Consider the following 16,394-nt stretch of genomic DNA (forward strand, 5'->3'; position numbering starts at 1 on the left):
GCCTGCTCCCTCCCTGCCTCTCATTGTCTTTCCTCGCCTGATTCATCCTCATGTCAACTCCATCACCTTCATCCATTCATCCTCTCTCTCTTCCATCATCCCTCTCTCTTCCATCATCCCTCTCTCTTCCATCATCCCTCTCTCTGCCATCATCCCTCCATCAACCCTGTTCTCAGGAAGGCAGAAGTCCCTTGCAGGTTTGTTCTCGTCTTCTGAATGTGTGTATCTCTGCATTCTCTCTGACACATCGAGCTAGGAAGTGGTGCTGTGATCGTACAGGCACGGTTCCAACATGCTAGGAAGTGGTGCTGTGATCGTACAGGCACGGTTCCAACATGCTAGGAAGTGGTGCTGTGATCGTACAGGCACGGTTCCAACATGCTAGGAAGTGGTGCTGTGATCGTACAGGCACGGTTCCAACATGCTAGGAAGTGGTGCTGTGATCGTACAGGCACGGTTCCAACATGCTAGGAAGTGGTGCTGTGATCGTACAGGCACGGTTCCAACATGCTAGGAAGTGGTGCTGTGATCGTACAGGCACGGTTCCAACATGCTAGGAAGTGGTGCTGTGATCGTACAGGCACGGTTCATGCAACATGCTCCAACATGCTAGGAAGTGGTGCTGTGATCGTACAGGCACGGTTCCAACATGCTAGGAAGTGGTGCTGTGATCGTACAGGCACGGTCCCAACATGCTAGGAAGTGGTGCTGTGATCGTACAGGCACGGTTCCAACATGCTAGGAAGTGGTGCTGTGATCGTACAGGCACGGTTCCAACATGCTAGGAAGTGGTGCTGTGATCGTACAGGCACGGTTCCAACATGCTAGGAAGTGGTGCTGTGATCGTACAGGCACGGTTCCAACATGCTAGGAAGTGGTGCTGTGATCGTACAGGCACGGTTCCAACATGCTAGGAAGTGGTGCTGTGATACATACACGGTTCCAACATGCTAGGAAGTGGTGCTGTGTTACAATACACGGTTCCAACATGCTAGGAAGTGGTGCTGTGAATACATACACGGTTCCAACATGCTAGGAAGTGGTGCTGTGATCGTACAGGCACGGTTCCAACATGCTAGGAAGTGGTGCTGTGATCATGCCGGTTCCAACATGCTAGGAAGTGGTGCTGTGATACAACGGTTCCAACATGCTAGGAAGTGGTGCTGTGATCGTACAACGGTTCCAACATGCTAGGAAGTGGTGCTGTTACGGTTCCAACATGCTAGGAAGTGGTGCTGTGATCGTACCGGTTCCAACATGCTAGGAAGTGGTGCTGTGATCATACAACGGTTCCAACATGCTAGGAAGTGGTGCTGTGATCATACAACGGTCCCAACATGCTAGGAAGTGGTGCTGTGATCATACACGGTTCCAACATGCTAGGAAGTGGTGCTGTGATCATACAAGGCACGGTTCCAACATGCTAGGAAGTGGTGCTGTGATCATACAGGCACGGTTCCAACATGCTAGGAAGTGGTGCTGTGATCGTACATACGGTTCCAACATGCTAGGAAGTGGTGCTGTGATACATACACGGTTCCAACATGCTAGGAAGTGGTGCTGTGATCATACAACGGTTCCAACATGCTAGGAAGTGGTGCTGTGATCGTACAGGCACGGTTCCAACATGCTAGGAAGTGGTGCTGTGATCGTACAGGCACGGTTCCAACATGCTAGCAAGTGGTGCTGTGATCGTACAGGCATTAACATACAATAACATGCCTGTCAATACATACAATAACATGCCTGTTAGTACATACAATAACATGCCTGTTAATACATACAATAACATGCCTGTTAATACATACAATAACATGCCTGTTAATACATACAATAACATGCCTGTTAGTACATACAATAACATGCCTGTTAATACATACAATAACATGCCTGTTAATACATACAATAACATGCCTGTTAATACATACAATAACATGCCTGTTAGTACATACAATAACATGCCTGTTAGTACATACAATAACATACCTGTTAATACATACAATAACATGCCTGTTAGTACATACAATAACATGCCTGTTAATACATACAATAACATGCCTGTTAATACATACAATAACATGCCTGTTAATACATACAATAACATGCCTGTTAGTACATACAATAACATGCCTGTTAATACATACAATAACATACCTGTTAATACATACAATAACATGCCTGTTAGTACATACAATAACATGCCTGTTAATACATACAATAACATGCCTGTTAATACATACAATAACATGCATGTTAATACATACAATAACATGCCTGTTAATACATACAATAACATGCCTGTTAGTACATACAATAACATGCCTGTTAGTACATACAATAACATGCCTGTTAATACATACAATAACATGCCTGTTAGTACATACAATAACATGCCTGTTAATACATACAATAACATACCTGTTAATACATACAATAACATGCCTGTTAATACATACAATAACATGCCTGTTAATACATACAATAACATACCTGTTAATACATACAATAACATGCCTGTTAATACATACAATAACATGCCTGTTAGTACATACAATAACATGCCTGTTAGTACATACAATAACATGCCTGTTAGTACATACAATAACATGCCTGTTAGTACATACAATAACATGCCTGTTAGTACATACAATAACATGCCTGTTAGTACATACAATAACATGCCTGTTAATACATACAATAACATGCCTGTTAGTACATACAATAACATGCCTGTTAGTACATACAATAACATGCCTGTTAATACATACAATAACATGCCTGTTAGTACATACAATAACATGCCTGTTAGTACATACAATAACATGCCTGTTAATACATACAATAACATGCCTGTTAATACATACAATAACATGCCTGTTAGTACATACAATAACATGCCTGTTAATACATACAATAACATGCCTGTTAATACATACAATAACATGCCTGTTAATACATACAATAACATGCCTGTTAGTACATACAATAACATGCCTGTTAGTACATACAATAACATGCCTGTTAATACATACAATAACATGCCTGTTAATACATACAATAACATGCCTGTTAGTACATACAATAACATGCCTGTTAATACATACAATAACATGCCTGTTAGTACATACAATAACATGCCTGTTAGTACATACAATAACATGCCTGTTAATACATACAATAACATGCCTGTTAATACATACAATAACATGCCTGTTAGTACATACAATAACATGCCTGTTAGTACATACAATAACATGCCTGTTAGTACATACAATAACATGCCTGTTAATACATACAATAACATGCCTGTTAATACATACAATAACATGCCTGTTAGTACATACAATAACATGCCTGTTAATACATACAATAACATACCTGTTAATACATACAATAACATGCCTGTTAGTACATACAATAACATGCCTGTTAATACATACAATAACATGCCTGTTAATACATACAATAACATGCCTGTTAGTACATACAATAACATGCCTGTTAATACATACAATAACATGCCTGTTAATACATACAATAACATGCCTGTTAATACATACAATAACATGCCTGTTAGTACATACAATAACATGCCTGTTAGTACATACAATAACATGCCTGTTAGTACATACAATAACATGCCTGTTAATACATACAATAACATGCCTGTTAGTACATACAATAACATGCCTGATAATACATACAATAACATGCCTGTTAGTACATACAATAACATGCCTGTTAGTACATACAATAACATGCCTGTTAATGCATACAATAACATGCCTGTTAATACATACAATAACATGCCTGTTAATACATACAATAACATGCCTGTTAGTACATACAATAACATGCCTCTTAGTACATACAATAACATGCCTGTTAGTACATACAATAACATGCCTGTTAGTACATACAATAACATGCCTGTTAGTACATACAATAACATGCCTGTTAGTACATACAATAACATGCCTGTTAATACATACAATAACATGCCTGTTAGTACATACAATAACATGCCTGTTAATACATACAATAACATGCCTGTTAATACATACAATAACATGCCTGTTAATACATACAATAACATGCCTGTTAATACATACAATAACATGCCTGTTAGTACATACAATAACATGCCTGTTAATACATACAATAACATGCCTGTTAATACATACAATAACATGCCTGTTAATACATACAACAACATGCCTGTTAATACATACAATAACATGCCTGTTAGTACATACAATAACATGCCTGTTAATACATACAATAACATGCCTGTTAGTACATACAATAACATACCTGTTAGTACATACAATAACATGCCTGTTAATACATACAATAACATGCCTGTTAGTACATACAATAACATGCCTGTTAATACATACAATAACATGCCTGTTAGTACATACAATAACATGCCTGTTAATACATACAATAACATGCCTGTTAATACATACAATAACATGCCTGTTAGTACATACAATAACATGCCTGTTAGTACATACAATAACATGCCTGTTAATACATACAATAACATGCCTGTTAATACATACAATAACATGCCTGTTAGTACATACAATAACATGCCTCTTAGTACATACAATAACATGCCTGTTAGTACATACAATAACATGCCTGTTAGTACATACAATAACATGCCTGTTAATACATACAATAACATGCCTGTTAGTACATACAATAACATGCCTGTTAGTACATACAATAACATGCCTGTTAGTACATACAATAACATGCCTGTTAATACATACAATAACATGCCTGTTAATACATACAATAACATGCCTGTTAATACATACAATAACATGCCTGTTAATACATACAATAACATGCCTGTTAGTACATACAATAACATGCCTGTTAATACATACAATAACATGCCTGTTAATACATACAATAACATGCCTGTTAATACATACAACAACATGCCTGTTAATACATACAATAACATGCCTGTTAATACATACAATAACATGCCTGTTAATACATACAATAACATGCCTGTTAATACATACAATAACATACCTGTTAGTACATACAATAACATGCCTGTTAATACATACAATAACATGCCTGTTAGTACATACAATAACATGCCTGTTAATACATACAATAACATGCCTGTTAGTACATACAATAACATGCCTGTTAGTACATACAATAACATGCCTGTTAGTACATACAATAACATGCCTGTTAGTACATACAATAACATGCCTGTTAGTACATACAATAACATGCCTGTTAATACATACAATAACATGCCCTTTAGTACATACAATAACATGCCATGTTTTCCAAGGTATATATTTGGTCTTGTCAATATGAACCGGTGATACTTTTTCATACTGTAGATTAAATAGTACTGCATGTAGATAAATACATTAATAACACACGTTGAAGGCAGTGTGCCTTCCAAGTCAAGAAGACGATGGATAGGTGTGGAGCTAATTACTTAGACATTCTGGAAAGGTTGCAGTCTAATCATGGACATACTGAAGTGAACTGCTTCCTATGCATGCACTCTGGCTGCCTACACGACATCCCCAACTCAACACACTCCGTTCACACATCCCTACTCCTTACCTCCCTCCTCAATGAGGTGATTGTCAATAAATTGACATGGCTTGCTTTCTTTGCCTCCTTTCCTTCGTCTAGTCTGGTCTGAAAACAAAGGAAGTGTAGGGTAAAGCAATATGTTGGGGGCCAACAGGGACACATGCTTTCACTTGGTAATCCTTAAGTGTGAAAGGAGACTAGGAAAGGAAGCCATTTTAGACTGATGAGAGGCAGTACTGGGCTTCCACTCCACTTCACCCTGTCCTCTACTTTTCTTCACCTCCCTCCTCCCATCTTTACCTTTATGATCTCACTACCTCAGTACACCTCTCCTCTCTTCTCCTCCTCCTCTTCCTCACCTCTCCTCCTCTTCCTCACCTCTCCTCCTCTCCTCTACTTCTCTCCTCCTCTTCATTCTCACCACCTCTCCTCCTCTTCCTCTCCTCTTTTTCCTCCTCTTCCACTTCTCTCCTCCTCTCTCCTCTCCTCATCACCACCACCTCTCCTCCTCTTCCTTTCCTCCTCTTCCTCACCTCCTCTTCTCCCCTCCTCCTCTCTCCTCCTCATCCTCACCATCTCTTCCTCTCCTCTTCTCCTTTTCTCCTCTTCCTCTCCTCCTCTCTCCTCCTCTTAATCACCTCTCCTCCTCTACCTTTCCTCTTCTTCCTCACTTCCTCTTTTTCTCTCCTCCTCTCTCCTCTCCTCCACTTCCTCACCTCTCATCTTCCTCACCACATTTTCTCCTCTTCCTCGCCTTCTCTTCTTCTCCTCTGCACCCCTTACCTGCTCTTCCTCTCTTCCTCTTCTCCTCTTCCTCACCCACCCTTCCTCTCTTCTCTTCTTCTCCTCTGCATCCCTCACCTGCTCTTCCTCTCTTCCTCTTCTCCTCCTCTTCCTCATCCACCCTTCCTCTCCTCCTCTTCTTCTCCTCTGCACCCCTCACCTGGCCTCTCCTCTCTCTTCCTCTTCTCCTCTTCATCACCTTATCTCCCTCTGCCTTGTGTGTCTCCTCAGTCAGCTCGTTTCTAAAAAGCGGAGTCTCTTCCGGATTCACACTGGCCGCAAACAGCAGAGGTATCCACGGTGACAAGCCTGTGCACGGGGCACGTCAGCACGCCCCACCCCCCCACCCCCCATCTCCCTTTCTCACTCTGCCTGAGGGTCCCAAAGCCTTCTGGCCCAGTGCAGTGTGTGTGTGTCTCTGTAAATGTTCTACTTTTGAGTAAGAAGTTGGTTTTAGCCTCTTCATTGAGCATAGTGGGAAGACACTTGCCATAGCCGATGGTACTCAGGCTAGAAATGGCTGACATTTGGTATATTTGACATGAAATCAAATCAAATCAAAATGTATTTGTCACATGTGCCAAATACAAGTGTAGACCTTACAGTGGAATGCTTACTTACAAGCCCTTAACCAACAGTGCAGTTCAAGAAGTTAAGAAAATATTTACCAAATAAACTAAAGTAAAAATAATAAAATGTAACACAATAACATAACAATAACGAGGCTAGATACAGAGGGTATGGGTACCGAGTAACTGTGCGGGGTACGGGTTAGAGGTCATTTGTACTTGTAGGTAGGGGTGAAGTGACTATGCAGATACTAGATAATAAACAGCGAGCAGCTGCAGTGTACAAAACAAATGGAGAGGGGGGGGGGGGTCAATGTGACAGTCCGGCAGCCATTTAATTAATTGTTCAGCAGTCTTATGACTTGGGGGTAGAAGCTGTTAAGGAGCCTTTTGGTCCTAGACTTGGCGCTCCGGGACCGCTTGCTGTGCGGTAGCAGAGAAACAATCTATGACTTGGGTGACGGAAGTCGCTGACATTTTTCTGAGCTTTCCTCTGACACCGCCTGTTACATAGGTCCTAGATTGCAGGAAGCTTGGCCCCAGTGATGTACTGGGCGGTACGCACTACCCTCTGTAGTGCCTTACGGTCAGAAGCCGAGCAGTTTCCATACCAGGTGGTGATGCAACTAGTCTCTTGCTCTTGATGGTGCAGCTGTTTAACTTTTTGAGGATCTGGGGACCCATGCCAAATCTTTTCAGTCTCCTGAGGGGGAAAAGGTTTTGTCGTGCTCTCTTTACAACTGTCTTGGTGTGTTTGGACCATAATAGATCATTGTTGATGTGGACACCAAGGATCTTGAAACTCTCGAACCGCTCCACTGATGTTAATGGGTTCGGCTCGCCTTTTCCTGTAGTCCACGAACAGCTCCTTTGTCTTGCTCACATTGATGGAGAGGTTGTTGTCCTGGCACCACACTGCCAGTTCTCTGACCTCCTCCCTATAAGCTGTCCCATCGTTGTCGGTGATCAGGCCTACCACTGTTGTGTCATCAGCAAACTTAAGGATGGTGTTGGAGTTGTGTTTGGCCACGCAGTCGTGGGTGAACAGGGAGTACAGGAGGGGACTAACTACACACCCCTGAGGGGCCCCAGTGTTGAGGATCAGCGTGGCAGACGTGTTGTTGCCTACCCTTACCTCCTATGGGTGGCCAGTCAGGAAGTCCAGGATCCAGTGTTTAGTGTTTAGACCCAGGGTCCTTAGCTTAGTGATGAGCTTTGTGGGAACTATAGTGTTGAACGCTGATTTGTAGTTAATGAAAAGCATTCTCACATAGGTGTTCCTTTTGTCCAGGTGGGAAAGGGCAGTGTGGAGTGCGATTGAGATTGCGTCATCTGTGGATCAGTGGGGGCGGTTGGTATCCATGAGGATGCTGTTGATGTGAGCAATGACCAGCCTTTCAAAGCACTTCATGGCTACTGACGTGGGCGGTAATTATTTAGGGAGGTTACCTTCACTTCCTTGGGCACAGAGACTATGGTGGTCTGCTTGAAACATGTACGTATTACAGACTCAGTCCAGGAGAGGTTCTCGTGCATGCTTCAGTGTTGCTTGCCTCGAAGCGAGCATAAAAGGCCTTTAGCTCTGGGTAGCTCATGTCTGGGTTTCCCTTTGTAGTCTTTAATAGTTTATTTAAGCCTGATGCCTGATGAGCATCTTAGCCGGTGTAGTAGGATTCAATCTTAATCCTGCATTGACACTTTGCTTGTTTGATGGTTCGTCTGAGGGCATAGCGGGATTTCTTATAGGCGTCCAGAGTAGTGTCCCGCTCCTTGAAAGCGGCAGCTCTAGCCTTTGGCTCGATGCGGATGTTGCCTGTCATCCATGGCTTCTGGTTGGAATATGTATGTACGTACGGTCACTGTGTGAACGATGTCGTCAATGCACTTGTTGATGAAGCTGATGACTGAGGTGGTATACTCCTCAATGCCATTGGATGAATCCCAAAAAATATTCCAGTCTGTGCTGTTTTACTAAAACAGTCCTGTCGCCTAGCATCTGCATCATCTGACCTCTTCTGTATTGAGTGAGTCACTGGTACTTCCTGTTTAGTTTTTGCTTGTAAGCATGAGCAATCAGCAATCAGAAGGATAGAATTATGGTCAGATTTGCCAAATGGAGGGCGGGGGAGAGCTTTGTATGCATCTCTGTTTGTGGAGTGAAGGTGGTCTGGGGTTTGTTGTCCTCTGGTTGCACATGTGACATGCTGGTAAAAATGTGGTAAAACTGATTGAAGTTTGCCTGCATTTTCTTGTTTGCTTATGGCCTTATAGAGTTTGTTGAGTGTGGTCTTAGGTGGTAAATAGAAGGCTACAAATAGTATAGATGAAAACTCTCTTGGTAGATAGTGTGGTCTACAGCTTATCATACGATACTCAACCTCAGGCGAGCAATACCTTGAGTCTTCTTTAATATGAGACATTGTGCACTGGCTGTTATTGACAAAAGGACACACACCCCCAACCCTCGTCTTACCAGACGTAGCTTCTCTGTTCTGCCGGTTCATTAACCTTTCTAGCGCAGGGGTTGCGCAGCGGAACACCTCGACAACATTCCGCTGAAAAGGCAGTGTGCGAAATTCAAAAATATATTTTTTTAAATGTCACTTTCACACATTAACAAGTCCAATACAGTAAATGAAAGATAAACCTCTTGTTAATATACCCATCGTGTCCGATTTAAAAAATGCTTCACAGCTAAAGCACAACATATGATTGTTAGATCACCGCGAAGTCGAAGAAACACAGCCATTTTTACAGCCAAAGATAGGAGTCACAAAAAGCAGAAATATAGATAAAATTAATCACTAACCTTTGATGATGTTCATCAGATGACACTCATAGGACATCATGTTACACAATACATGTATGTTATGTTCGATAATGTGCATATTTATATCTAGAAATCTCAGTTTACATTAGCGCCTTACGTGCAGTAATGTTTTGGTTCCAAAACATCAGGTGATTTTGCAGAAATACTAATAATAAACATTGATAAAAGATACTAGTGTTATTCACATAATTAAAGATAGTCTTCTCCTTAATGCAACCGCTGTGTCAGATTTCAAAGAAACTTTACGGAAAAAGAATAATCTGAGAACGGCGCTCAGAACCCGAAACCTCCAGAGGAATAGCCGCCATTTTGGAATCAACAAAGTTAGAAACAACACCATAAATATTCACTGACCTTTGATGATCTTCATCAGAAGGCACTCCCAGGAATCCCAGTTCGACAATAAATGACTGATTTGTTCCATAATTTATGTCCAAATAGCCACTTGTTGTTAGCGTGTTCAGCCCAGTAATCCATCTTCATGAGGCATGAGCATTTCATCCAGACAAAAACTCAAAAAGTTCCATTACAGTCCCTTAGAAACATGTCAAACAAAGTATGGAATCAATCGTTAAGATGTTTTTAACATAAAAGATCAATAATGTTCCAACCGGAGAATTCCTTTGTCTTCAGAAAGGCACTGGAACGAGAGGTAACTCTGTCGGGAGTGCGCGTCATAAGACCAAGGCTCTCTGCCAGACCACTGACTCAAACAGCACTCATGAGCCCCTCCTTTATAGTATTTTTATTTATCCGTTATTTTACCAGGTAAGTTGACTGAGAACACATTCTCATTTGCAGCAACGACCTGGGGAATAGTTACAGGGGAGAGGAGGGGGATGAATGAGCCAATTGTAAACTGGGGATTATTAGGTGACCGTGATGGTTTGAGGGCCAGACTGGTAATTTAGCCAGGACACCAGGGTTAATACCACAGTCTTACGATAAGTGCCATGAGATCTTTAACCTCTTACACTTATGGTGGCGCTATTTCATTTTTGGAAGAAAAACGTTCCCGTTTTAAACAAGATATTTTGTCACAAAAAGATGCTCGACTATGCATATAATTGCTACTGTTCGAAAGAAAACACTCTGACGTGTCCAGAAATACAAATATCTTCTCTGTGCGTGCCCTTTAACGTGAGCTTCAGGCAAAACCAAGATGACTTGGCATCCAGGAAATGACAAGGATTTTTGAGGCTCTGTCTTTCATGATCTCCTTATATGGCTGTGAACGCAAGAGGAATGAGTCTGCCCTTTCTGTCGTTTCCCCAAGGTGTCTGCAGCATTGTGACGTATTTGTAGGCAGATCGTTGGAAGATTGACCATAAGAGACCACATTTACCACGTGTCCGCCCGGTGTCCTGCGCCGAAATTGGTGCGCAAAAGTCACCTGCCAGTATTTTTCCATGGGGCACAGAGAGAGAAGCAAGCTTCCATGAACTGCATGTCAATGAAGAGATATGTGAAAAAACACCTTGAGGATTGATTCCAAACAACGTTTGCCATGTTTCGGTCGATATTATGTAGTTAATCCGGAAAAAAGTTTCACGTTGTAGGTGACTGCATTTTCGGTTTTGAGCCAGGCGCAATGTAGAAAACGGAACGATTTCTCCTACACACAGACGCTTTCAGGAAACACTGCGCATTTGGTATGTGGCTGGGAGTCTCCTCATTGAAAACATCAGAAGCTCTTCAAAGGTAAATGATTTTATTTATTTGGTTATCTGGCCACATGCTACACAAAATGCTATGCTAGCTTTGCATACTCTTACACAAATTAGTCAATTTCTATGGTTCAAAAGCATATTTTGAAAATCTGAGATGACAGTGTTGTTAAGAAAAGGCTAATGAGAGCAAACGCATTATTTTAATTTTATTTGCGATTTTCAGAAATCGTTAACGTTGCGTTATGCTAATGAGCCTGAGGCTTAGTCACAATCCCGGATCCGGGATGGGGAGTTTCAAGAGGTTAATGACCTCAGAGAGTCAGGACACCCGTTTAACATCCCATCTGAAAGATGGCACCCTACACAGGGCATTGGGATATTTTTTTTAGACCAGAGGAAAGAGAGCCTCCTACTGGCCCTCCAACACCACTTCCAGCAGCATCTGGTCTCCCATCCAGGAACTGACCAGGACCAACTCTGCTTAGCTTCAGAAGCAAGCCAGCAGTGGTATGCATGGTGGTATACTGCTGTCTTGCTGCTAGTAGAATCCTCAAACCAGTTTCAAAAGACAGTTGACATCTAGTGGAAGCCGTAGGAAGTGCAACCTCATCCATATCTCAATGTGTACTCGGTAGGCCAAGCTTTGAAAAACTACAAACCTCAGATGTTCCACTTCCTGGTTGGATTTTTCTCAGGTTTTTGCATGCCATATGAGTTCTGTTACACTCACAGACATCGTTCAAACAGTTTTGGAAACTACAGAGTGTTTTCCATTTAATACTAATAATACTATGCATATATTAGCATCTGGGACAGAGTAGGAGGCAGTTCACTCTGGGCATGCTATTCATCCAAAAGTGAAAATGCTGCCCCCTATCACTAAAAGGTTAAAACATTCCTCCAGCTCCAAATTATTCATGTTGTTGTTCAGCCATGACTCGGTGAAACACAAGATATTACAGTTCTTAATGTCCCGTTGGTAGGATAATTGTAATCGTAGGTTATACATTTTATTTTCCAATGATTGCATGGTAGCAAGTAGAACTGAAGGCAGTGGGAGTTCGCCTATGGATTCTCAAAAGGCAGCCCGAACTGCGTCTTCTTTTCTTTACGAAAATGACGGGGATCTGGGCCTGTTCCCGGGACAGCAGTATATCCTTCTTGTCGGACTCGTTAAAGGAGAAAGATTCTTCCCGTTAGTGGTGAGTAATCCCATTTCTGATGGCCATAATTTATTTTTGGTCATACGAGATGGTAGCAGCAACATTATGTACAAAATAAGTTTAAAAAATAAGTTACAAACAACGCAAAAAAATGAACAAAATAGCACAATTGGTTACGGGAATGTAAAACGTCAGCCATCCTCTTCGGCACCATCTTGTCCAACTGATATTCACATTTTCTAATTGATCTTTGAGAATGGGAAACATACACTGCTCTGGCGTAGAAATCTGACTGAACTTTTACTGTGTGAGAGAATGATGGGGTGTTCTGTTCAGAGGATAACTCTGTTAACCATTACCAGTTATCTTGCCTGGTTTGACATTGTTTTTGGTGAACTAGGGGACACTTTAAACCATGCGTTGTTTATTGGAGAAGAAAGGATGTTTCTTGGTTCATGTGGATCTAATGTCAGCATTGGCCTTCTCTCACACTTACAGATTTGACAGACTTTTTAAAATAATATATTTGATATTTTGGACAGAAGGTTGTTCCAAAGATCAAATATTTAGAAAGTCACGCATGCTGTTCTCTTAATACAGTTGCATGACCATTAATTGTTAAGTGCGCATTTTTCATGCATGCTTTCTTTGATCAATCCGGCTCTGTAGTGATTTCTGGGAAGAGGATTCAAATGCAATGCAATCACATGCGTGTTGTACTTTTGCAAAAAAATGTCTCTCCCCAAATAGAGTTTTCCCTTTCTGCTAAAATGTTTCTCTTATAGTTGCATACTTGCTCAGTATACCGTGCATGTCTTTGGAGGACTCAGCTGTATTCAGCCTCACTTATTTACTTTCCCCCCCAAAGGGCTAACAGTAATTCAACATCTTACTCTGTCCACCCTCCCCTTCTAGGTCAACCTGAGCATTTTAGCTCCAACATATGAAATGCTATTTCCTCTAATGCTCTTTCAGCTATTTAATTATTAACTTAAATGGCAGGCCAGCGCACAAACAAGGAGTATCTCGGCGTAAACTACAGGCGTAAACTACAGGCGTAAACTATAGGCGTAAACAACATGTTTCTAATCGTTCGCTGATGTGTGATGTTGGAAATACTTTGTGACTTTAACATGTTAACATGAGTATATGTCCCAGATGACACCGAGGAGTTATTGTGTTGCCCCCCCCCACCCACTGATAGTCAGCCAGACAGCCAGCCAGTCAGCCAACCATTCAGTAAGTCAGCCAGTTAGCCAACCATTTAGTAAGCCAGTCAGTCAGCCTGCCAGCCAGTCAGTCAACCAGTCAGTAAGTAAGTAATTCTGTCATTCAGTCAGTCAACCAGTCAGCCAGTCAGTCAGTCAGCCAGTCAGTCGGTCTCTCCATCACGTCTGTAATCTCCCAGTCTGAATATCTGTCTCTGTTGTTCTCTCTGTCTGCTTTGTTGGTCACTGACTCAGCTCGGTATGACTGTTTAATGTTTAATGGTAGTCAGTAGCTACACTATCTAGTGTACTGCTGTCTGTACCTGCTAGCTAACATATTCTAAATACCTGGGATTGCTCCTCTGCTGATTGGATAAACTCAGGGTCTAAAACAACTGTATCATCCACTGGACACTATGGACCGACAGTCATGAGGAAAATCACACAACAGAACTCTAAGGATGTCCTAAGTGGCAGATAATAGTGGTAGTTAATTCAATAAACATGTGGACACAGGTAAATTGTTCCTTCATTGTTCCAGCAGCAGCAAAATAGGTTTTCGAGACCGGATGCGGATGAACAACTCTCGGTCGTCCCAGGCGATCCGGAACAAGGCGTCTCCACTGCCTCCCGGGACGAGTTTCCGCCAGTCGCCCAGCACGGAGAATGTCCCAGAAGCCACCAGTCCCGGGAAGGTGCAGAAGAGCTGGAGCTTCAACGACCGCACACGGTTCCGCACCTCCCTGCGGCTCAAACCCAGACCTCCTGCAGACGGTGGGAACTAGGACTTAACTCACTCTCACCTGCATGCATATATACAGTATATACATCTACAGTGGGGTCTGAAATGATTGACACCCCCTTCATAAAGATGAGAAAAAATGACTATACAAAATGACTAACTACTATTGCTCAGAGAAAGAGATTTTGTTTAACAAGCAATACTTTTTTTCTCTCAAAAAGGTAAGGGTCAAAATTGACACACCTGTTTTCAAAATGTTGATTTTTTGTGTCCAATTAACCAGTTCTCTGTGTATTTTGATATGTGCTTGGGGTTAGTGTCTTGCTGGAAGATCCACTTGCACAACCACTGGTGTGCCTGGCCTATGAGCTCTGTTTTCATGTCATCCAACCAATGTAAATGCCTGCAGTTTGCTAAATGACATCGGCACTTGGATTGGAACCGGTGCTTTGGTCAGATGACATGAAAATAAAGCTCTTTGGCGACGCCCACCAGTGGTGGGTTTGGCATCGAAATGAGAACGCATGAGCAGAAAAGAACCTCATACCTACTGTAAAGTATGGTGGTGGATCTTTGATGTTATGGGGCTATTTTGAATCCACTGGTCCTGGGTCACTTGTTAAGGTCAACGGCGTCATTATCTTTCCCCAGTACCTGGATATTTTAGCCAACAACCTGGTTGCCTTTGCCAGGAGGCTGAAACTTGGCCACAAGTGGGTCTTCCTGCAAGACAATAACCCCAAGCACACATCAAAATTCACAAAGAAATTGGCAACAAAAAAATCAACATTTTGAAATGGCCATCTCAGTCTCCGGACTTAGACCCCATTGAAAACCTGTGGTTTGAATTGAAGAGGGCCGTCCATAAGAGCAGATGAAGGACATCAAGGATCTGGAAAGATTCTGTATGGAGGAATGGTCCAAGATCCCTCCCAATGTGTTCTCCAACTCATTAAAGATTTGAGAAAAAGGCTCAGTGCCATTATCCTCGCAAGGTGAGGTATTGAAAGGTATTGAAAACAAAACCTTTTTGAGAGAAAAAAGTAGTACAACGTGTCTTTCTCAGAGCAATTGTATTAGTATAAAATAATTTCCCCTTTTTTTATACAATTATTTGTTTCACCTTTATTTAACTATGCAAGTCAGTTAAGAACAAATTCTTATTTTCAATGACAGCCTAGGAACAGTTCAGGGGCAGAAGGACAGATATTTACCTTGTCATCTCGGGGACCTGGCAACCTTCCAGTTACTAGTCCAACACTCAAACCACTAGTTGACCTGAATTATTTATTTTAAACTCTCATTTTTGCTATTCTTTATCAAGGGTTTCAATTATTTCTGATCCCAATGTATATACAGTACATGCTGTAGGCACATACACACAAGTACGGTCTCACGTATGTACTTGTACCATCTATGAGTCCTGTGTGGCTCAGTCGGTAGGGCATGGACAGTGTTGAAGACGCCATAGCGTAGCCATGGAAGAGGTGATCCCAGCTGGGGACCCATATGTAAAAGTCCTAGTGGCCCATCAGCCGATCTTGTAAGTCGCTTTGGACAAAAGCGTCTGCTAAATGGGATATATTATTATTATTATATTATCTATAAAATGTACTAATTTGTGCACACACACTCTCACCTTGTTGTTGCCCTGTCCCCAGTGGAAGGAGTAGGGGAGGACAGTGTTGAAGACAAACCATATTGTGATGTAGCCATGGAAGAGGTGATCCCAGCAGTGAAGACCTTGATACGGGCTGTTAGGTGAGTCCTACTCCCCCTCTCACATCACCCGTATCTGTACCCACAGGGTAGCTACTGGTTCACACCATCCCTACCT

At 41.9% G+C, this 16,394-nt stretch overlaps 1 protein-coding gene across 1 annotated transcript in view; it reads left to right on the forward strand.

Moving 5' to 3' along the window:
- LOC135553278 (potassium voltage-gated channel subfamily KQT member 4-like) overlaps positions 1 to 16,394 on the forward strand; it is a 137,744-nt gene that overhangs the window by 107,665 nt on the left and 13,685 nt on the right. Inside the window, exons 10-11 of the mRNA XM_064985448.1 lie at positions 14,357 to 14,589; positions 16,219 to 16,318. Of these exons, the coding sequence (XP_064841520.1) occupies positions 14,357 to 14,589; positions 16,219 to 16,318 (333 nt within the window). The remainder of the gene's footprint in view (positions 1 to 14,356; positions 14,590 to 16,218; positions 16,319 to 16,394) is intronic.

Source organism: Oncorhynchus masou, chromosome 13 (assembly GCF_036934945.1).
Source record: "Oncorhynchus masou masou isolate Uvic2021 chromosome 13, UVic_Omas_1.1, whole genome shotgun sequence".
Lineage (NCBI taxonomy): Eukaryota > Metazoa > Chordata > Actinopteri > Salmoniformes > Salmonidae > Oncorhynchus > Oncorhynchus masou.